General features: G+C 40.9%; 1 protein-coding gene across 1 annotated transcript in view; it reads right to left on the reverse strand.

The window, feature by feature from the left end:
- roraa (RAR-related orphan receptor A, paralog a) overlaps positions 1-23,123 on the reverse strand; it is a 280,992-nt gene that overhangs the window by 90,102 nt on the left and 167,767 nt on the right. Inside the window, exon 2 of the mRNA XM_042301535.1 lies at positions 15,930-15,959. Within this exon, the coding sequence (XP_042157469.1) occupies positions 15,930-15,959 (30 nt within the window). The remainder of the gene's footprint in view (positions 1-15,929; positions 15,960-23,123) is intronic.

The following is a 23,123-nucleotide window of genomic DNA, read 5'->3' on the forward strand; positions in this document are numbered from 1 at the left end:
AAGCAGTTCGACACATACAACAACACAGTGTTACACATGGAATAAACAAACATTCTGCCAATAATACAGTAGAAAAAGTCTATATACAGCATGTGCAAATGATGTACGATAAGGCAGGTAAAGACAATAAATAGGCTATGGTGGCGAAGTAATACAATAATAGCAATTAAACACTGGAATGGTAGAAGTGCAGAAGATGAATGTGCAAGTAGAGATACTGGGGTGCAAAGGAGCAAGATAAATAAATAAATACAGTATGGGGATGAGGTAGTTGGATGGGCTATTTACAGATGGGCTATGTACAAGTGCAGTGATCTGTGAGCTGCTCTGACAGCTGGTGCTTAAAGCTAGTGAGGGAGATATGTGTCTCCAGCTTCAGTGATTTTTGCAGTTCGTTCCAGTCATTGGCAGCAGAGAACTGGAAGGAAAGACGGATAAAATATGATAATAGATAAAATATGTTTATGGTATAAATTTTGAATTCAAGTACATATCATTTTGTTTTTTGTTTTTATTATTCTTTTAATGTTCATCAATATTTGAAGGTGTTACCTTAGCTATGAAGAGAAAAAGTGAAAGTAGGAACCTCACACAAAGACAGGCAGCGTTGTCTTTAGTCTGTCTCTAGGCGAATAATCACTAGTGAATTGATTTGAATTACGCAGACTCTGACTTTAATGACCGCGGGGTGAGAAATGAAGTTGATCTTTAAAGTGAACAAACCTGCAGTCAGCCACGGCATCATTAAGGAGACTGCCACTTAATCAGAGAGAGGACACAAATTTAGCAGGAAGCTAACTATGCAGGAGGTGCCCTCGACTTATTACAAAGCATCATAACATCGCATATGAACAGGTGGGTTATACAGCACACATCTCTCAGCCACCCTTATTTTACTGACTCCCTCTCTCGCACAGTTTTCAATTTTTCACCCCTCTGCCGCAGACACAGTAGAATAAGAACCTTCCTTTGATGTCTGGGATCCCATAATGCTGAGGCATTGAAATCCACATGCTAGTTATCTGTGGAATCTTAATGATCACGGCTAACAACACTGCATAAAAGCACCCAAACACATTAATAGCACCAGAATAGCACCAGATTTCTAATGAAAGTAATCCAATACAATGTTCACATGTGATCAACACAAACTAGAATGTATAGATCACAAAGAGTGTTTTTCTTGTCAATAGATGTGTTGCCTTTCTGTATCGACGTGTCTTAACTGAATAAATGTCTGCTCTATATTTCAGCTTCCTATTGCATTATGCTATAGTGTATTTCCTTTTAAATAGCAGCAGTTTGATCCCTAAAATAAAAACAGATAATATTGCCTCTTCAAATCCCCATTACTTCTATGCAGTGTTATTTTTTTGGTCTTCTTCCGCTAAATAAACAATCACAACTATGACAATGAACATCTTAGTCAGCATAGTTTATTCAACAATATTACATCTGAATAATTCAGGAATTAAATTATATATGTTAATTCTGGGCCAAATTATTCAAACCTGATATCATTGCATCTGCATTTTCATAGTTATTATATATAATTGCAAATCTCACAATAGAATACTTCTGATCATATAAATGGATATTGTCAATTTAGTACTACAATTACTTTCATATTTTTCCAGGTGTTCCATAGAGAATGGAGGCAGGAAAGACCTTATTAATGTTAGCCTGTGTGTGGTCTGTGAGTGGAAGAGGTGTAGTAGCCTGCCTCTTCTCTATCTCTTCTCCCGAAGTTAATGATGGCACAAGGACATTTAATTATGGCACCCATCTTAAAGCTTCCCCGTCAGCATCACTCAGGATCATATCCGGAGGAGCTCTGTGACCTCCTCTTCTGTCACCCTCCATGAATCAAAGCTTTCATTACATGCTGACACTCTTGTCCTGTATTGGCTGGACGACGTGCACCCTGGGAAAGTGATGAGGCAGATAACCTGCTCTCATGCAAGGCCGGCCTCTGTGGCATGGTCATTGCGTGACAGTCTGCCCTACCCTGCCCTGCCCTGCCAGCCATGCCAGCCTGCCTACCCCACTCCACCTCGCCATGCCATCTCAGCAACCCCTCAGCCCCTCACCTGCGATGGCAGGCAGCCTGCCGAAGAGAAATCGCCCACAGCAGATGGGGAAAGTTATTTTAGCTGGCTCGTCCGAGCATTGTGTCCTTGTCACATGTCACTTACTCTTGTTTTCTGGTCTGACACGACTTCAAGACAGGGCCTTTCAGGTTGGGGTGAGACACAAAGAGACAGGGTGAGGAAGAGCTGACGAAGCCTCTCTTCTCCTCTCCTCTCCTCGCTCCGGCTCAGGCACTCACAAAGACACAGCACTGGAGAGGAACCAGATTAAAGCCCCACAAAGACAGCCCCCCCAGCCCTACAAAGACAGTCCTCCAGCCCCAGAAAACACTGTCGGAACCCCCTACCAGTCCCCCACAGCTCCCCATGTCTCTCTTCCTTTCACACACACAGTGGACCCAGAAGGTGATAAAGAACCCAATCCATTCTGAGAAACTTATGCAAAGAAAGTGCATTTTCCAAAGGCCATTTGCAATTTTACAAAATAGCAGACATAATGCTTTTACTGAAAAATGAGGACCTGTCATATTGTGTGGGAGAAAAAAAATACAGTGGAGAGGAAAAATTGAGAAAAATAATGCTGGCCTGGTTAACGACAAATAGATAGCTCTATTGATTTCCTTTTTCGAGCGGCTGTCCATCCCTCACTGTGGTGATTATACTGACCTATTTCACCAAAAAATATCTGTCTATTGTGGATTAAACCAAACTGTCCAAAAATAAAATATTGTTTTCACGGAACAAAGAAATAGACTAAAGTGAAATATAATATATTGTAAAGAAGGAGAAAAGATGGTGAGTGTCAATTTGAAAAGAGAAAAACTGCAAGTTTGAGGTTTGAATAAGTGTTCAGCAGCAGAACAGGCTTCTCTTGGTTCGGGTACTCGACCGACACCCAGCAGTATTGGTACCAATTTAAATCAATAATAACATAATAACATAAAAAGTATTCAGTAAATGCTTGCATATTATATGCAAACAAACAAATATTTTAAGAATTGTAAGAATATTTGCATTTGCGATTAATTGTTTATTTCAAAACAAAGTACAATATAAATCTATGAAGTCATGTCATCATTTTTTGTTTGTGTTTTCCTCTCTGAGTCTGAGTACTGCTGTATGTGATGTAGCAGTGTATGAGGGTTGTGTCTGTCACTAGTGACTAGTAGTATCTCACTGTGTAGCTGTGGGACTCTGCCTGCCTGATCTTCATTATCAGCCCTAGCTAAACAATGTACGTGTGTACTGGATGCACTCCCACATGAGTGCAACTAACAAATCCCTTCAGAGCTGAATCAAGGCAACAATATGATGAAATACCTTCAAACAAACACTGAGCGGGGAACATTGAGCTATGCAGAGAAGACTCACTCTGCCTCAGGCTATTCCACAGGAGTATGTCTGTTGCCAAGCAAAATTAGATAGCAACTGGGACATATTATTCTTCCAAATTGGCAGCGTACAGCATGATTAAGGACCATACAGCTCATGTTCGATTAACCACAAATATTTATGCTCAGGGTAGCAATAAATAACCCCTCTCAGCAAAGAATAATTGGATCTGACATGTCATAATAACAAGTACAGCAGATGTTTAACATGGGGTGGTATCCATCACCTAATCATGTCAAACACACCAGGAGTGGTGTGTAAATAGGTGCTAGTAGTTTATTTTTATTTCAACTTTATTTAACTAGACAAGTCAGTTGAGAACAAATTCTTATTTTCAATGGCGGCCTACCGAGGAACAGTGGGTTAACTGCCTTGTTCAGGGGCAGAACAACAGATTATTACCTTGTCAGCTCATGGATTCAATCCAGCAACCTTTTAGTTACTGGCTCTAACCACTAGGCTACCTGCTGCCCCAGTAGTACATCTGCTTACTGTTAAAACACACAATTTGAATACAATAGACCAACCATTTCAAGGGTATTAGCTACATGAACAAAAATATAAAACTATAATAGCATATGGATATCATTGTTAAATCGTAAAAGCTCCATATTATGATCGATTTAATGATACCACGCTATTTTCCAGACAGTTTTCAGATCTATTGGGTGTGCTGTGATGTCTAAATCATGTGGTTGAGTTGAACAGAGCAGGTAAATAAATGAAGATGAAGGGACGAGGCCATGTTTCTCAATAAGTGGGGGCTGCCTGTCGTGCCAATGGAGATAAATACACCCTAGAGCACACTCAGTGTATTTATGAGTCTGAGCTATATAGTATGTAGTCTTCTCCTCTACTCTCCTTTCTTCTCTTACATTTGACATTTTAGTCATTTAGCAGACACTCTTATCCAGAGCGACTTCTCCTCTCCTATGCGTCTCTTATATGTCCCCTCTCCTCCATCTCCTTTCTACATCTGTGATACTGCCTCCCTCTGGCCATTCGATACAAAAAATACCTAGGGCGTATCTCAATACCAGTACTTTCGTTAAAAATAGTAGGCATTTTGGGTATGCAAAAATAGAATGTTTTAAATGTCTGGATGTCATACTAATTTTGTTTTTTCATCTAGTACAATTTGCTGCATGCTATTGAGGATGAGAAATGTCTTTTCAGACCCACGTGTGTTTGACAACAGTTGATAATCAGCTGATAATTTAATAAGGGGGTGCGCTACCAAAATGGACGAATGGCGGGAAACAACGCAATTGCGCATTAGATTATGCATTCTCAGTATGCACTGTATTGGAAAACTGTAATGTATACAGTAATTTGGGGCATTATCAACAGTAAAATACTGTGTAATGTTTTACTGCAGCATACTGTAATTTATCGGGCATTGTGGGGAAATGATGTGGATGGGGAAAGAATTGCTGTACTTGGAATGGTACCAAAATTCAACAACACAGAACCGTACAGTATTTTTGGAGCCCCAAAACATTTTGACCACTAGTGGGCTCAATTCGAATTGAAGGCAAGAAGTAAACTAAAATGACAATCCAATAATTAAAAAAGGACATTTATTTTCAATGACTTCTCAATATACTGAAAAGTAGAAGCTATTTATTTCAAAAGTTTTTACATTTCTGAATTTTAAATTTAAATCACTTCCTGAATTGACTGCCTTCAATACGTATTGAAATCAATCCTGTACCGGCTGCATGGTATTGTTGTTTGTGGCTCATTAAAGGGAAACTTCACCGCTCCTCTTTTTCACTTTATATGTCCATTAATATGGTATTAACATATCATATGTGTCATAAAATCATCCCTACATGCAAATACAGGCATTAATGCATCTCACCAGTAGAAACAGGCCATACATACATTTCCTGGATGTAAGTAAACCACATTATCCAGAATTCATAGCGATATCAGGACGTAGTACTGCTCCGGTGGATCTAGTTAATGTGGAAAAAATATCAAAATGCCTGTGTTTGTAGCCAGCACTTTCAGCCAGAGGATTTCGAAACTGATGGGGTTGCCAGGTTGTCGAACGTTGAAAAGTGATGCTATTCCACAGATTTTCCCCTTCACTTCAAAGAGGAAGGCCGAGGAAGGCATTCGATCAGCCAACATCAGTCTACTGGACCGTATCTAACAGTTGGCCAGCTAGCTAAACAACTACTGCAGAGGCTGTTCTATTTTGAGTCCTATCCCATCAACATAAAGCTCAGCACCAGGAACTAGTGTATGTCACCTTTGCTAAAACTTTCCATGACTCTAAGATGAGAAAATAAATCTACTGGAGCTAGGCATGAACATATTATGTTGTCATAGCTGTTGTGTTTAAAAGTAAGCTACACCTTCTACTGTAGTCTTCTCTGTATTATGGAGGCTTAGCTGATTGTTCATGCAAAGCTTGAAGTCTAAATTGAAGAAAAGGAGGCATTAGGTGTGTGGCGGCAGGGTAGCCTAGTGGTTAGAGCATTGGACTAGTAACCGAAAGGTTGCAAGTTCAAATCCACGAGCTGACAAGGTACAAAATCTGTCGTTCTGCCCCTGAACAGACAGTTAACCCACTGTTCCTAGGCTGTCATTGAAGATAAGAATTTGTTCTTAACTGACTTGCCTAAGTAAAATAAAGGTAAAAAATAAAACTGTCTGATGGTGGTGGGCAATGTTTGTGAAGGTTAGTATGCCTGATCTATGGACATGAGGGGGGTGGGTAGATGCAGTATAGTTCCTTGTTTGAATGTGTATTGATGGGGAAAAAGTAGTAAAATGTTGGCTAATTACTGACTACTGTGTGTTCTATTGATTCATCCTGCTGCTGATGACCTGGACACCAGCTTTAGTAGTACAGAACCTATAGGCCCATTGGATGAAAGCTTTCAGAAACGAGTTCAAGTACAACATCATCTGACTCTGAAACAAGCCAGGACAGCCTAAAAGCACAATACCCTCTTCAGAACACAAAATTCAAAACAAAGTTTATTTGCTCTGGAGACCGAGGTGAGTTTACAGAGCAGTATGCAGGAACAGTTATGGCGATGTACATACAAAAAAATATATCCTACTAACGCCTACAATAAATACTACGGTTCTATATTATGAGACCTTTCACATTTAATTTTGAGAGTAATCAACTTCTTTGTATCCAAGCGGTATTGTTTGTGCATATGGTATTGGTGGGGAGTCGACTCCTTGCCTGTCAACTCCCGATGTCAACTCCCATATCTGGGTGTCAATCTCCTAAGATTCAGTATTTTTGCAACGGAAGAAGTTGCCGTAGTCTACTTCAAGAACACAAGCTCTCACATCTTTCACAGCGGAGAAAGAGGAAAGAGCTAGCGAGGAACAGAGAGAGATGACAGGGTGAGCCAGGCAAAGGTAGGCATGTGGCCGACAGTCAAAACTGTGCATCGGTAATCAAAAGTTCACTCATGACCACCAGATCCATCAAACTCCGCGTTCCGGTGTAATTCATTTATTGTCAATGGAGCAGTCCGCAACGCTATGTTGGGGATGCCACACCTGGCTGCGGTGTATTGTGTACTGCATGTGTTCAATATTTTCAACTTGTGAGTTACTTTACCGTGCTCTGGTACAAACGGAAGTACACACACATACTCCAACTAGCTAGCTTTTAGCTAACTGAAAAGCAAAGTACATGAGCATCAAGTATGTGCGAAAAATGCAGGCTAAACATCTGGCAAAGAAAATTCATATGGATCTGGTGGACATTGGAGGTGAAGTAGGGGCTATCAATGAGCACGCTGAGCTATTCTACATGAAACAGACCGGAGACCAAACACACACTAGCGTTTTTCATAGTGCAGAGAAAGAGCAGGCGAGCCAGCGAAGGAGAGAGAGGATCGGGGCAGGCAGACAGACAGTCAGAACTGTGCACATAGCCTATATTTTGGTATCTGTATCTCGCAATGTCTTGTCTAGTAATGCCTCGTAAATTCACCAAAATTAGGCTATCAATTAGTATGGTTTCTTCATAGTGCCAGTGAATTGAAGTTGAACATCGCCAAATGCATCAATTTAATTATGCCTAAAGCTTATTTAATGAAACCCTGGCTGGCTGTTGATGTCCTCTCCAACCCTATTCTTGAAGAGCTACCTTCCTGTAGGTTTTCGCTCCAACCCCAGTTGTAAATAGCCTGACTCTGCTTATCAACCAGCTAATTATTGAATCAGATGTGCTAGATTAGGGTTGGAGTGAAAGCCTACTGGATGGTATCTCTCCATGAACAGGGTTGGAGAACTGTGTCCTTGGCAATAGATCGCAAAGCAGGGCAACCCCGCTAAACTTTTTGAAAATGACAAGTTCACTTTCTCATCAATAAACACATCTCAAATGCAAATACGGTTCAGCGACTCAAATCAGCAGGATGGGGAGCATTGTTATTAGGAAGAACGTCGTCTACCATGGATTGCTAAAGTAATGACTGTGATCACACTTCATACATTTAAACATTATGGGGACACCTATACTTTTGGCAGCCAAGCAAGCATGAGTTATCAGTGTAGTAGTAGCCTATTATTGTCTAGGAAGGATGTTGACATATCTTCACGACTACAATAAAAGCCTACATGCTTCCGCCATAAGAGTCAATTCAATTAAAAAATATATGAATAACAGGGTTTGTAAAAATGATTCCTGTGTGAATCGTCTTCTGAAATACCGCACATGCTTGGATAACAATTACAAAAACAATGTCTCTAGTAATACCCGCCCGAATAGGGCTATAACATGGCAAAGAATAGGCTTAACGCCGTAAGTGTCGCCCAATCATCCCATGGGATCCGTCAAGGCTGCACACAGCCTATATTCTAGTTCCTACACGTCACCTTCTATATTCAAACAAAATAGGCATTTTATTGGCTAAGTTGATGAGCAAATTGGCAGCATCATGCTCATGTCAGTCCTCTAGAATGCATATGTAGTCTTCCTAGTAGGACTCTGCAATAATGAGTTTATGTGTACGTGCGTGCGTATCCATTTCAGAGTGTTTTCGGACTCGAGCAAGAGTCGACTTCTTCGACTCCAACCAAAGGAGTCAGAGTCGAGCAAGAGTCGACTCCTTTCAACTCTAACCACAGGATTCGGAGTCGACTCCAAAAATCCTGGAGTTGTGCACCACTACCATGATGTGTTTGGGTGGTGCAGTAAGGTGTTCGCGGTCCCTTTGATACAAGGGGAGATTGTTCTTATGAGACCTTTCACATTTAATTTTGAGAGTAATCAACTTCTTTGTATCCAAGCGGTATTGTTTGTGAAAGAAAGACAAAAAAACACTATTAGACATTTATGGGCAATCATTGTGTACTGTCTGTATTCCTACTGCAGCATGGTGTAGAACAAGGCTGCCCAACCCTGTTCATGGAGATCTACCGTCCTGTAGGCTGTAGTCTTTACAAAGACAGGGACAATTTGTCAACCTAGACATCCTACAATGGCCAAACATTATTGAGACAAGTTCAATGGCTCTGTTGAACAAGGACAACCATATCTACTAGGTGCTAGTGTGATCACGCAATCGGTGAAACACAAAGGCCACAATAATTGCTACAAAACATGACTCATTTTTAGATCAGACTGCATGCTCAATACTGCTATATTGTATAATTATGTATGGAACACTTCTCGTCACTCGTCACTCACAGAATTATGTAGGGAGACTGGAAAAACACCCTAAATAGTGTATTTCAGTGAAGATTTTCTTTAACATATATTGAGGTGGGCCTTGTAAGTAGCTATATTTGTTGCAGCCATTAGTGAGAAGGCTGTACCAGTTTAACTCATATGTGTTTATGGTGCCTTCTCAATTTAAAATGTACAGGGGACAGATTGGAGTGACAGCAAGTCTTAAACGATAATGGTTGAGTTTTTTTGGACTTTAGCCGCTGCCAGTTTGGAATCCTTTGGCCTCTAGAAGTGTAAGGGATATAAAACGCCAAATATTATTTGATATGTTGTAATGTGCAAACACTACATTAACTAGAAGCCAAACTGCATGCACCAATGACCAATGCATGCACCAATTACATTGAAAAACTGGGAAAAATACAAACCTCTTCTCCCTTCAATGAATTGAGTTCATTCATTTATTCCTTCATTACGATTAACCTTTTTACAGTATAATCCAGTGCATTTTATGGTATTGTACTGTGTGTCATTACACAGTACTTGCATTGCTACGGGAAAAAATGTCAGTCTCTCGATGTGCAAAACTGATAGAGACATACCCCAAGCGACTTACAGCTGTAATCGCAGCAAAAGGTGGCGCTACAAAGTATTAACTTAAGGGGGCTGAATAATTTTGCACGCCCAATTTTTCAGTTTTTGATTTGTTAAAAAAGTTTGAAATATCCAATAAATGTCGTTCCACTTCATGATTGTGTCCCACTTGTTGTTGATTCTTCACAAAAAAATACAGTTTTATATCTTTATGTTTGAAGCCTGAAATGTCGCAAAGTTCAAGGGGGCCGAATACTTTCGCAAGGCACTGTATTTTTAAACCACTTCTGTAAACCACTTTTGCTTTTGAATATCTCAACATTTACAGTTCCTTTTCCCACATTGAGTTGGTGGGATAAAAACTGGATTTAAGTCATTTTTCGTACACGATCTAAACAAAATACTATGTAATGTCAAAGTGGAAGAAAAATTCTAACGTGTAAAAAAACCTAAATAAACACTAATATATCTTGATTACATACAGTTGAAGTCGGAAGTTTACATACACCTTAGCCAAAATACATTTGAACTCGTTTTTCACAATTCCTGACATTCAATCCTAGCAAAAAGTCATTGTCTTAGGTCAGTTAGGACCCCACTTTATTTTAAGAATGTGAAATGTCAGAATAATAGTAGAGAGAATGATGTATTTCAGCTTTTATTTCTTTCCTCACATTCCCAGTGGGTTAGAAGCTTACATACAGTTAATTAGTTTTTTTGGTAGCACTGCTTTTAAATTGCAAAAGCACTGCTTTTAAATTGTTTAAAACTTGTTGATGCTACTCTTCCCGGTAGCGGGATAATTGTCATCGGCAACCTCTGAATAGCATAGCGCCACAGTCAAATAATATTACTAAAAAATATTCATATTCATGAAATCACAAGTGCAATTTAGGAAAACACAGTTTAGCCTTTTGTTAATCCACCTGTCGTGTCAGATTTTTAAATGATGCTTTACAGCGAAAGCAATCCAAGCGTTTCTGTAAGTTTATCGATAGCATAACATAACATTATGTACACTAAGCATTAAGTAGCTAGGTCACGAAAATCAGAAAAGCAATCAAAAAAATTGTTTACCTTTGATGATCTTCGGATGTTTTCACTCACGAGACTCCTAGTTACACAACAAATGTTCCTTTTGTGCCATAAAGATTATTTTTATACCCAAAATACTGAAGTTTGTTTGTCGCGTTATGTTCAGAAATCCACAGGAAAGAGCGGTCATGACAACGCAGACGTATATTCCAAATAATATCCATATCCATGTCCACAGAAACTTGTCAAACGTTTTTTATAATCAATCTTCAGGTTAGTTTAAAAATATATATTCGATAATATATCAACCGAGTGTGTAGGTTTTTCAATAACAGCGGGAGGAACAATGGCGACTTTACTCTTTGCGCAAAACTCATTCTGAGAGCCCCCACCTATCCACTTATGCAATGTGATCCTTCATGCTAATTTTTTCAAAATAAAAGCCTGAAACTATGTCTAAAGACTGTTGACACCTTAGGGAAGCCATAGAAAAAGGAACCCGGTTGATTTCCCTTTACATGGAGGATAGGCATGCATAGGAACAGAGAGGTTTCAAAATAAGAGGCAGTTCCTGATTGGATTTTCCTCAGGCTTTCGCCTGCAATATCAGTTCTGTAATACTCACAGACAATATTTTTTTACAGTTTTAGGAACTTTAGAGTGTTTTCTATCCTAATCTGACAATTATATGCATATTCTAGATTCTGGGGCTGAGAAATAGGCAGTTTCAAATGGGTACGTTTTTTAGCCAAAAACAAAAATACTGCCCCCTAGGTTTAACTTGGGTCAAACTTTTCGGGTAGCCTTCCACAAGCTTCCCACAATAAGTTGGGTGAATTCCGGTCCATTCCTCCTGACAGAGCTAGTGTAACTGAGTCAGGTTTGTATGTCTCCTTGCTCGCACACGCTTTTTCAGGTCTGCCCAGAAATGTTCTATGGGATTGAGGTCAGGGCTTTGTGAGGGCCACTCCAATACCTTGACTTTGTTGTCATTAAGCCATTTTGACACAACTTTGGAAGTATGCTTGGGGTCATTGTCCATTTGGAAGACACATTTTCCACTAAGCTTTAACTTCCTGACTGATGTCTTGAGACGTTGCTTCAATAAATCCACATAATCTTCCATCCTCATCTATTTTGTGAAGTGCACCAGTCCCTCCTGCAGCAAAGCACCCCCACAACATGATGCTGCCACCCCCGTGCTTCATGGTTGAGATGGTGTTCTTCGGCTTGCAAGCCTCCCCCTTTTCCTCCAAACATAACGATGGTCATTATGGCCAAACAGTTCCATTTTTGTTTCATCAGACCAGAGGACATTTCTCCAAAAAGTACAATCTTCGTCCCCATGTGCAGTTGCAAACCGTAGTCTGGCATTTTTATAGTGGTGTTGGAGCAGTGGCTTCTTCTTTGCTGAGCGGCCTATCAGGTTATGTCAATATAGGACTTGTTTAACTGTGGATATAGATACTTTTGTACCTGTTTCCTCCAGCATCTTCACAAGGTCCTTTGCTGTTGCTCTGGGATTGGTTTGCACTTTTCGCACCAAAGTACATTAATCTCTAGGAGACAGAACGCGTCTCCTACCTGAGCGGTATGACGGCTGCGCGGTCCCATGGTGTTTATACTTGCGTACTATTGTTTGTACAGATGAGCGTGGATGAATACGACGTGTGGAGGTCTACTAATTTTTTTCTGAGTTCTTTTGATTTTCCCATGATGTCAAGCAAAAAGGCACTTAGTTTGAAGGTAGGCCTTGAAATACATCCACAGGTACACATCTAATTGACTCAAATGATGCCAATTAGCCTATCAGAAGCTTCTAAAGCCATGGCATCCTTTTCCAAGCTGTTTAAAGACACATTCAACTCAGTGTATGTAAACTTCTGACCCACTGGAATTGTGATACAGTGAATTGTAAGTGAAATAATCTGTCTGTAAACAATTGTTGGAAAACGTACTTGTGTCATGCACAAAGTAGATGTCCTAACCGACTTGCCAAAACTATAGTTTGCTAACAAGAAATTTGTGGATTGGTTGAAAAACGAGTTTTAATGACTCCAACCTAAGTGTTTGTAAACTTCCGACTTCAACTGTACGTATTCAATCCCCTGAGTCAATATATGTTAGAACCACATTTGACAGCCATTACAGCTATACATATATATATATATATATATATATATATATATATATATATATATATATATATATATTTCTGGGTACGTCTAAGAACTTTGCACACCTGGATTGTACAATATTTGCACACTATTCTTTAAAAAAAATCTTCATGCTCTGTCCAATTGGTTGTTGAAACAATGATAGACAGACATTTTCAAGTTTGCCATTGATTTTCAAGCCGATGTAAGTCAAAACTGTAACTATGCCACTCAAGAACATTCCATATCGTCTTGGTAAGCAACTCCTTATTGTCCTGCTGAAAGTTGAATTTGTCTCCCAGTGTCTGTTGGAAAGCAGACTGAACCAGGTTCTTCTCTAGGATTTTACATGTGCTTAGCTTTATTCAAATTATTTTTATTCTAAAATACTCCCCTGTCCTTGCCGATGACAAGCATACCCATGACATGATGCAGCCACCACCATGCTTGAAAATATGAAGAGTGGTACTCAGTGATATGTTGTGTTGGATTTCTGAAGGCACTGTTATTGTTTATCATGAGTATAAATACAGCTGCCAAACTTCACAATTTTTGGGCCCTTCTACAGCCCACTCTGCCTTGCAGTAGGACCAAATAAACACATTCTCTATAAAGCTGTCAGCGAAAATGTACAGAAAACCATACTTGATTCCTTACTGAGAATTATAGCTTTATGGTTAAAGTTATATGGCCTGCTGGAGTTGGACCACCCCAAATGGTGGATGGAGGTAGAGGCTCCAGCCCAGGCCTGTACATTTACTCGCATTCTTTCACAGTCTGAATGCTGAGAGACTATGATGGTCAGCAGCACATGAAATGTCCATTACCATCCAAAATACTTCACTTCATAGGGTGGAGTGCCCAGACGTATAGGAGAGAGGAGAATTCGTTTTGGATAAGAGCATCTGCTAAATGACTAAAATGTAAAATCTAAATGTAAATGGAGGAGGAAAGTGGAGGAGAGGAACGTCTGCCAGGGAACAGCTGCCCCTGTAATTTATATTGATGATGGGACTGGCTGGCGTGGCGGTCTGGCAGGGAGCTTCCAGGGGTTTGATCACTCAGGCAGGAAAAGAGGAGAGAGATAAGATAGAGGGATGGGCTCTGTCTTTGGGCTCTCTGGGCTGAATGGATGGGGAGGGAGGTTTCTCCCTGAGTCTGCTCAGCTGAGACCACAGAGACACTCAACACTGGCCAGTCTGTCCCTGCAGGAGACGCAATAGGAGAGCCCAGTCTGACTGAAGTGATGGTAGTCAGGGTGTAGTTGTAGCTGGAGAGACATAAATTGTGCCCTAGTATAGCCAGCCTTAAACCACCATGTTGGGTGGAGCTACTGTATATCCACCTCATTATGACTACTCCAGCCAGAAGTACTAGAGCTCCTCTCCTAATCCACCAGATCTTCCATCACAGTGTCCGTGACCATTAACTGTCCTTTGAATCATTCCCTGTGCATACACATCTTTTGACTCAGGACTATCGCCTCTTCCTGACTGCACTGCATATCAATCAGCGACTTGTTAAAGCGCTTTACTTTGATTTCTTGACACGGATCAGATTTGAATATTTCTAATTGAAATGAAAGTGTGCAGTCCAGTCTCTGCCCTGGGCTTTGAACCCAGACTCCTAAATCATGCTCTTTGATTTGAGGCCCCTTCCGGTGTAGAGGTGCTTAGCTCTGGTCTAATTAAGACAGCAGTGGGTTATCGGATAAATGGTCAAAGGACTCTGTTTTACCTTACAGAGGAGAAGAGGTTGAATATCAAACACACACACTTCAAACAAACACTCCATTCATCCCTCTGGCCAGGCAAATAGCTTAACATAAACATCTACCTGACCTTAACGTTATTTTCAGAGACAGAGTTTATGTGACTGCTTCACTCAGGTAGGGCTGGCTAGAGGACCAGCTAGTGCAGGCCAAAGACCACTTTTTTTGTGTTTTACAGGGAGTGATCTAACCCTGAGACAGTCAGTCCACTTTTACAGAGTATCCCTACGGTCTTCCCTCTCCACAAGTTTCATCGTGATGAACAGAGTGAGAGTATAACCTTCAGAGCGTGACTCTCCCACATATACACACACAGATGGAGACATGCGCACGCACGTACGTACGCACACACACACACACACACACACACACACACACACACACACACACACACACACACACACACACACACACACACACACACACACACACACACAGTTTTTAGATGCATTTATGTTTTTGTATACATTTATGTCATATCTACAGTCTTCAACTGAACAGTTCTCTAGGAAACCATCATTTTTCAACATAAATATTGTGTGGCTTCAGGTAAGAGGCAGAGAATCTCTGAGATTGCCTACTGTTGGCATTTACATAGCATTCATAGCACCATGCTGTGTCACAAACCATTCCCGTATCTCTGTATTTCTCTGATAGCATCTCTCTTTCAGAAATGCACAGCACTTGTAGTTAACCCAGCCTCTAAAGGTTTCAAACAAACCACATCCTTGTATTTTTTTAAGTTGCAAGCCTTGCAGAGAACAAAGAGGAGCTTCAGCAAACTGTCTGGCTGGGATATCAGAGCATGATTTCAGACAGTCATATGACTACATATCATTTCAATATCCTCTCTGCCGTTATTAAAATCTTCTCTCCAGTTCTGCACACAGATAGGAAATAATGAAGAATTGCAATAATAAAGAAAAGTTGACTTGGGAAAATGTCAAAGTACGAGGTCATGTTGCTGTTGGAGGTCAATGTGTGATGAGAATATTACAGTACATACAGTAGTAATAAAAAACACAATCATTGAATCTCTTTTCATCCTAATTATAAGGTATGTGTCTGATTTGAAAATAGGTGGTTTTATAAAAGCAGGCCAGTAGCTAATATGTTATGTTGTTGTATTCCATAGTTTTGCAATAATGTAGGCTAATGTCCATATTTCAATCATTTTGGTATTAATTTCAAACAACAAGTGGAATTCATGCTATCAGATGGTTTGTACTCACAGGTATGTGTCTTCTTTGTTACTGAAATACCTGAAAAATAAAGGGAAACAGACGTGTTAGAACCACATTAAATCTGAACATTGAGGACAGTCATACAATATCCCTGTGCCTATATAACGGGGGTCAGTGTGCTGCTAAAAGCTCAGCTTCCTCCACTGCCCAATACTGGGCTCGAACCAGTGATCCTCTGCTTCGCCACACATGTGACCGCCCTTCTTAACAACGTTCTAATGGTTAAAGCCACCCAAAAGGTACCTCTTGGATCGCTCCATCCGCAACATTTCAAGCTAGCTGTGGAGTGAGCTTATGTTACGTTCTTAACTCCGTTACACCTAATAACACCTAACGCCACATGGCTGTGTTGCTATGTGACTGTGCTGCTGTGGCCCTGTGGTTCTCCTGTCTCTTGGCTAGGTCACAGAGATTATAGAGGTCCCATGCAGGCTCAGGGCAGTGGTGTGACTGGCCCACCTACAGCCCTCCTACTGAAAAACCCATAGCAACAACCCTGGCAAGGTTGCTCAAACCCCACGGACAGCATCCAGATCATGATTTATTTTGTATTTTTTTCTAGAATATAAATCTGCACAAACACTGTAATGCCCCCATGTGTGACCTCACAGGGCCTATAGTCTGTACATGAGTAAGTCTGTTCCCCAGAGCGGAAGACAGGACGGCGGCGCTGTGACTTCACTCTGAGTCAGACCTGTGTTTCTGAGGGTGAGGCAGAGAGGGAGCGGTACTGGCAGTCCTCAGCCTTCCCCCCTTCGGGTGTCAACTCATCGGATGAGCCTCCCTGGCTCCAGCTTTGTCTCCGGCTGCAGCCCCTCTCGTCTGCAGCGTGGGCCTAATGCCCTGAGAGTCCGACGAGGGCCAGCGCACAGCCAACCATGGGCCCCAGCGGGCTCCGATGCTCATGCTTTGCAGGGCGAAAGAACACTAATAGATCCCACTTGTCATGCGGAAGCAATGGCTAATTTTTCTACAGCTTGCATCTGAAACTCAGGGGATGGCGGGCTGACATGATTCAATAATTCTCCGGCAACTGGCCGGAGATAACAATGTTTCAGACATGTTTGAGGGGAAACGAGTCAAAGAGCAACGAGGGGGAAAACAAATACTGTAAGCTTGTCAACTCTCTGTACACAGACACACATTGGATATCAGGTCCATTGAGCAGAAAGAGAGAGGGGAAACAGCAACCTAGAGGCCATGTCTCTGTGATCAGGCTACAGCATTGTTCCAGTGCTCACGGCCAAAGTAATTGTCCAACTGAGTCATTACACAAGAATAATAAACAATTGGTAATCCTCCTTTAATTCCAGGTCTCAATCAACTAAGGGTATTCAGTGTTAGCCTCAGAGGCCATGAGGGAGTAGTAGCGTCAAGGTGTTGTAAGAGCAGCCAGAATTAGACCTCTAACACCATGTAAGGAACCTCTCTGGTTTCATGTTGGGGATATACAGTATCAGGGGCTTTTTCCTGGCTTCTCTTCAGATCTTACAAACTCTATTATAGACACATAAAACAGACATTTTGAGACTTTGTAAATCGGGCTCTGGTTATTGTTAGACATACGATACTAAAGCATGAGCTGTACTCCAGCTATTTCAATGAAAATGCACAACACAATTTCACACTTCGAATGTAAGGAAATTGGTGGAAAAAGCATGGCTGAGTCACATTCTTTCCATTAGATCACAATATTAAATCAGCTCGCTGTTCCGTAAAAGTCTGAAATGTATCTCAACATTTTGCTTCCCCCAGAAAAAGCAATAGACCAGATACAACTAAAGAATGAACATTGTGAACCCTTAGATAAGGGGATTGTCACTCTCCAGAGCATTGCTTGTAATAGTGGAAGTGGCCAAACTAAGAAGTACAGTAAGAGCAGATTTAGTTCTCTTTCAGTTCCTAATTCTCTGAATATGGCTGAGGTCCAGCAACTAGTAGTGGTCTGTGTGACTTAATCCCTGCTCTCCCTGTTTCTCCTTACACTGCACAAGTGGTTCTCAAACTGGGGACTCGCGATAAGATTTTGGGGGGTCGCGAGTTTGAAACTGAATGATGAAAATAAATATTTTAATAGGCTACATATACAATTAGTATTTTATATGTATACCTTTGCCTAATCTATCTGGTTATTAACATAGACCTACGTTATTGCACAAAATTATTCTCTCAATAAACATCTAATCTGTGCTTCAGAGCCAAAAAGTTGTGTGTCTTGACTGTTCATCAGCATTGGTTTGCAAAGGCAGGTGAGCCCATATCCAGATTAGTGACCGAAAAGCACTGGTTTCATTTTATCCAGTTCTGCCTGCCAAGAACAGTATGTTTATATTATCCAAATAAAATACAGTTTAGCAATCTGCTACAGATGCATCTTTGCCAGAAACTGGCAATTGAATTGATAATTTTCACATTTCAGATATGCCTAGTCTGGGTCGCTACTGGATTTATGTCTGAAGATGGCTGTAACATCGAAATACCTTCAGTACTTACGGGATGAAGATGTAACATATTCTGATTAATTTGTTACGATATTTGTGAGGTAGAAAAAGGCTACAGATAGACCATGCTTTCCAACCTCTGCTGTATACAGGTAGGCTATATGATCCTGCTTGATCTGGACTTTAGAGAAATGACATATCCGTAGTTGATATTGGTTGCTAACATAAATGACTTTCAGCTCAAAATGCAGGTGTCAAACAGAGGTAATTTCTATATATTGCATTCAGAAAATGCATCACCGTTTATGGCTGTATTGACAGGCTACATTTGCGTAACATTTGTGCATTTGCGAGCACGGGAGTTGGGAGCTTTGACACTCCTTTTTAGGGGTCGCGGGTCAAAAAGTTTGAAACAATTGCACTAAAACATACCACACTACACTACATTATACTACCCTACATTATACAGTACTACCCTACGCTACTCCACATTATAAACTGGGTGGGTCGAGCCCTGAATGCTGATTGGCTGACAGCAGTGGTATATCAGAATGCATATCACGGGTATGACCAAACATGTATTTTAACTGCTCTAATTATGTTGGCAACCAGTTTATAATAGCAATACGGCACCTCAGGGGTTTGTGGTATATAGGCAATATCCAGGCACACCGCTTTAAGTCGTGCATAAGAACAGCCCTTAGCCGTGGTATATTGGCCATAAACCACGCCCCCTCATGTCTTATTGCTTAATTATACTACACTACATTATACTACATTAGACTACATTACATTATACTAAACTACATTATACAATACTACATTATACTAGACTACAATATGCTACATTATACAACATTACACTATATTACTCTACATTACACTACCCTACAGTCCTCTACACTACATTACACTACATTATATTACACAAAATTATACTACACAACCTCATACTACATTACATTAAACTACACTACATTATTTTACACTTTGCTACACTACACATATATTACACTACACTACATTATACTACACTACATTATATTACTCTACACTACATTATACTGCACTACAATACATTACATTACACTACACTACATTATATTACTTGTACACTACACTACACTACACCACACTATACTACACTACATTATACTACACAACAATATACTACACTACATTATACTACTACACTACATTATACTACACTACATTATATTACACTGCACTACATTATAATACAGAACATTATACTACACTACATTAATTTACAATGCACTACATTATACTACACTACACTGCATTATACTCCACTACATTACACTACATTATATTACCCTACACTACACTACATTATACTACATCACATTATATTACATTACACTAAACAACATTACATTATACTACACTACCCTATACTACATAATTTAAAAACATGTTTTATTTCACCTTTATTTAACCAGGTAGGCCAGTTGAGAACAAGTTCTCATTTACAACCTCATTTACAACCTGGCCAAGATGAAGCAAAGCAGTGCGACACAAACAACACAGAGTTCTACATGGGATAAACAAACGTACAGTCAATAACACAATAGAAAGATCTATATACAGTGTGTGCAAATGTAGTAAGATTAGGGAGGTAAGGCAACAAATAGGCCATAGTGGTAAAACAATTACAATTTAGCAATTCAACACTGGAGTGATAGAGGTGCAGAAGATGAATGTGCAAGTAGAGATACTGGGGTGCAAAGGAGCAAAAAAAGAAATAACAATATGGGGATGAGGTAGTTGGGTGGGCTATTTACAGATGGGCTGTGTACAGGTGCAATGATCGGTAAGCTGCTCTGACAACTGATGTTTAAAGGAGATATAAGCCTCAAGCTTCAGTGATTTTTGCAATTGGTTCCAGTCATTGACAGCAGAGAACTGGAAGGGAAGATGGCAAAAGTAGGAGTTGGCTTTGGGGATGACCAGTGAAATATATCTGCTGGAGCGCGTGCCACGGATGGGTGCTGCTATGGTGACCAGTAAACTGAGATAAGGCGGGGCTTTACCTAGCAAAGACTTATAGATGACCTGGAGCCAGTGGGTTTGGAGACGAATATGAAGCGAGGGCCAGCCAACGAGAGCATACAGGTTCTAGTGGTGGGTAGTATTTGGGGCTTTGGTGACAAAACGGATGGCACTGTGATAGACTACATCCAATTTGCTGAGTAGAGTGTTGGAGGCTATTTTGTAAATCGCCGAAGTCAAGGATCAGTAGGATAGTCAGTTTTACAAAGGTATTTTTGGCAGCATGAGTGAAGGATGCTTTATATTACACTACACTACACTAGATTACATTATACTACACTACAGTACACTACACAACTTTATACTTCCCTACACAACATTATACTACACTACCCTATACTGCACAAAAGTACACTAAACTCCATTATATTATATTATACTGCACTATATTATATTACACTACACTACCATACACTACATTATACTACAATACATTACATGGCAGTACACTACATTATACTACCTACTGCACATTATACTACCCTACACAACATTAATACTACACTAACCTACACTACACTACATTATATTACACTACATTAAATTACATTACATTACACTACATTATACTATACTACACTACCCTACTACACTACATTATATTGCACTAAACTACATTATATTATACTACACTACATTATACTGCACTACATTACATTACACTACCCTATATATTATACTACACTACAATATTACATTACATTACACTACACTACCCTACCCAACATTATACCTCACTACCTTACACTAAACTACCGTACACTTAATTTTACTACACTACATTACACTAGCCTACACTACACTAGCCTACACTACACTACCCTACACTACACTACCCTACACTACACTACCCTACACTACACTACCCTACAATGCACTGCACTACTATGCACTGCACTACACTACACTGTATGTCAGCCCCATCTGAATCCTGCCGGCTCAGTCCTATCAGCTATCAGTCTTCCATCCTCCTCAAATCACAAACAGCCATTATGTCAATGTCACTAAGAGATATGAAAATCGTTACACCAAAGATTTACTTGGACATAGAGGAGGAAATCATTACTGTCAAAACAGTTACAGGCTTGCTTAGAAAAATGGCCTGTTGTTAGGCAGGGGAGGGGAGAGGAGGAAGGGGTGGAAAGCTTGCCCACTTCCTCTATGTGTCATTCAGAGCACTCTGATTGGAGGTGGCACGGGGGAAGGGGCCACAGAGCCAATGAGTGAATCAGGCTGTGGGAGGGGAGGGTGGGACTAGGCTCTGGGCACTGACATTGGTGATGCCTGCCAGTGTATGTCTACTCTACTGGATGGCAGGTTCAGAGGTTAGTTTGTAGGTGAGTCTCTCCTTGGCAGACAGACAATCTAACACAACAAGCTTGCCGTTAAAAGACCAAAGTAGGGTGTATACAAATCAATGGCCATTACATTGATGTTCCCTTTAGCCAATACATTTTATTAGCGTTTCATTTTGTTAAATGAAACTTCCCTCATTTGACTACTGAATTTTCTAGTAGAGATTACCATTTGTCACAATGGAAGGAGGGGACAGCTGTCACCTGGAAGTCTTTGATCATTCTGATTCCACCTCAGAGTGGTAAACATTCACAGCACACATTCTGCTCCTCAACATGTTCTCTCCAGTCTCTTCTCATGAGAATCGTCCCCTCATCAAATCTGAAAGGAGACTGTGTGCAGACGGCTGGAGGTTAACCTCCACCACATCTATCTGCAGGGGGGCACACATCCTGTAAACATGCCACTGAAACAGGAGTGAAGCGGGCAGGGGAGCGGGCTGGGGCCAGGCATCGGAGTGGTGCTTCTCCAGCACTGCAGCTCAAAGTGACAGCACTGTAATGAAGTCTGAGGCACGCGACAGGCCGTACGTCATAATTTCAGGTTCCTTAAAGCTTGACAGGGAATGATTATCATGGATGGTTATTGTCACCCTCCCTCCCTGGGAGACGCCGGTGCGCTCAGGGGTTGTTGCACCGTGACATTCAAAGTTACAGTCTCCTTCATATAATGGAGCTGTCCTCTCAGCACGCTAATGGGAGCGATTCATTTAACCTGTGCCAGAAACACACAGACGAGGAAGTTCCTAATGCGAGGCCCCTCCCGTGGGGACGTCACACTCTCCCCCTGGCTGCTCCCTGCCTTCCTGCTGCTTGATTCATTGACTGGAGCTCCTCACTTATCATCATTCACTGCTCAGTCTGGGGAGACATGGAGACACTCTTCCTCCAGTCCGCTTCCCGCTCTGCTCTGCTCAGCACGCCTACGCTCCACGCCCAACACGCACAAGGACACGGCCAGCACAGATCAGACCAGGCCAAACCAGCACAGCAGTCCCAGATACAGGATGCCCCACACACTGGTGTCAGGTAGGGAGTAGCTGTATTCTCCTGGAATCATGGGCTATTGGATACAGGTACTCAAAGCCCAGAGTCCATTACTAGGGCCCTCTTATCTAATACACATCGAAACAGTAGATACCATTCACTTTCAAAGTAGTTTACTTCCATACAGAGAAAAGAGTACAATATACTGATTTGAGTTCCCAATACAATGAATAATTACATACCATACACAATACGCTGTAAGAGCTCAATTAGGGAGATCAGTGCAGTGTTCTAACTTTGGCAGTCTTTAGGAAGGCTAAGTTTCA

The sequence above is a fragment of the Oncorhynchus tshawytscha genome, linkage group LG19 (assembly GCF_018296145.1).
Source record: "Oncorhynchus tshawytscha isolate Ot180627B linkage group LG19, Otsh_v2.0, whole genome shotgun sequence".
Lineage (NCBI taxonomy): Eukaryota > Metazoa > Chordata > Actinopteri > Salmoniformes > Salmonidae > Oncorhynchus > Oncorhynchus tshawytscha.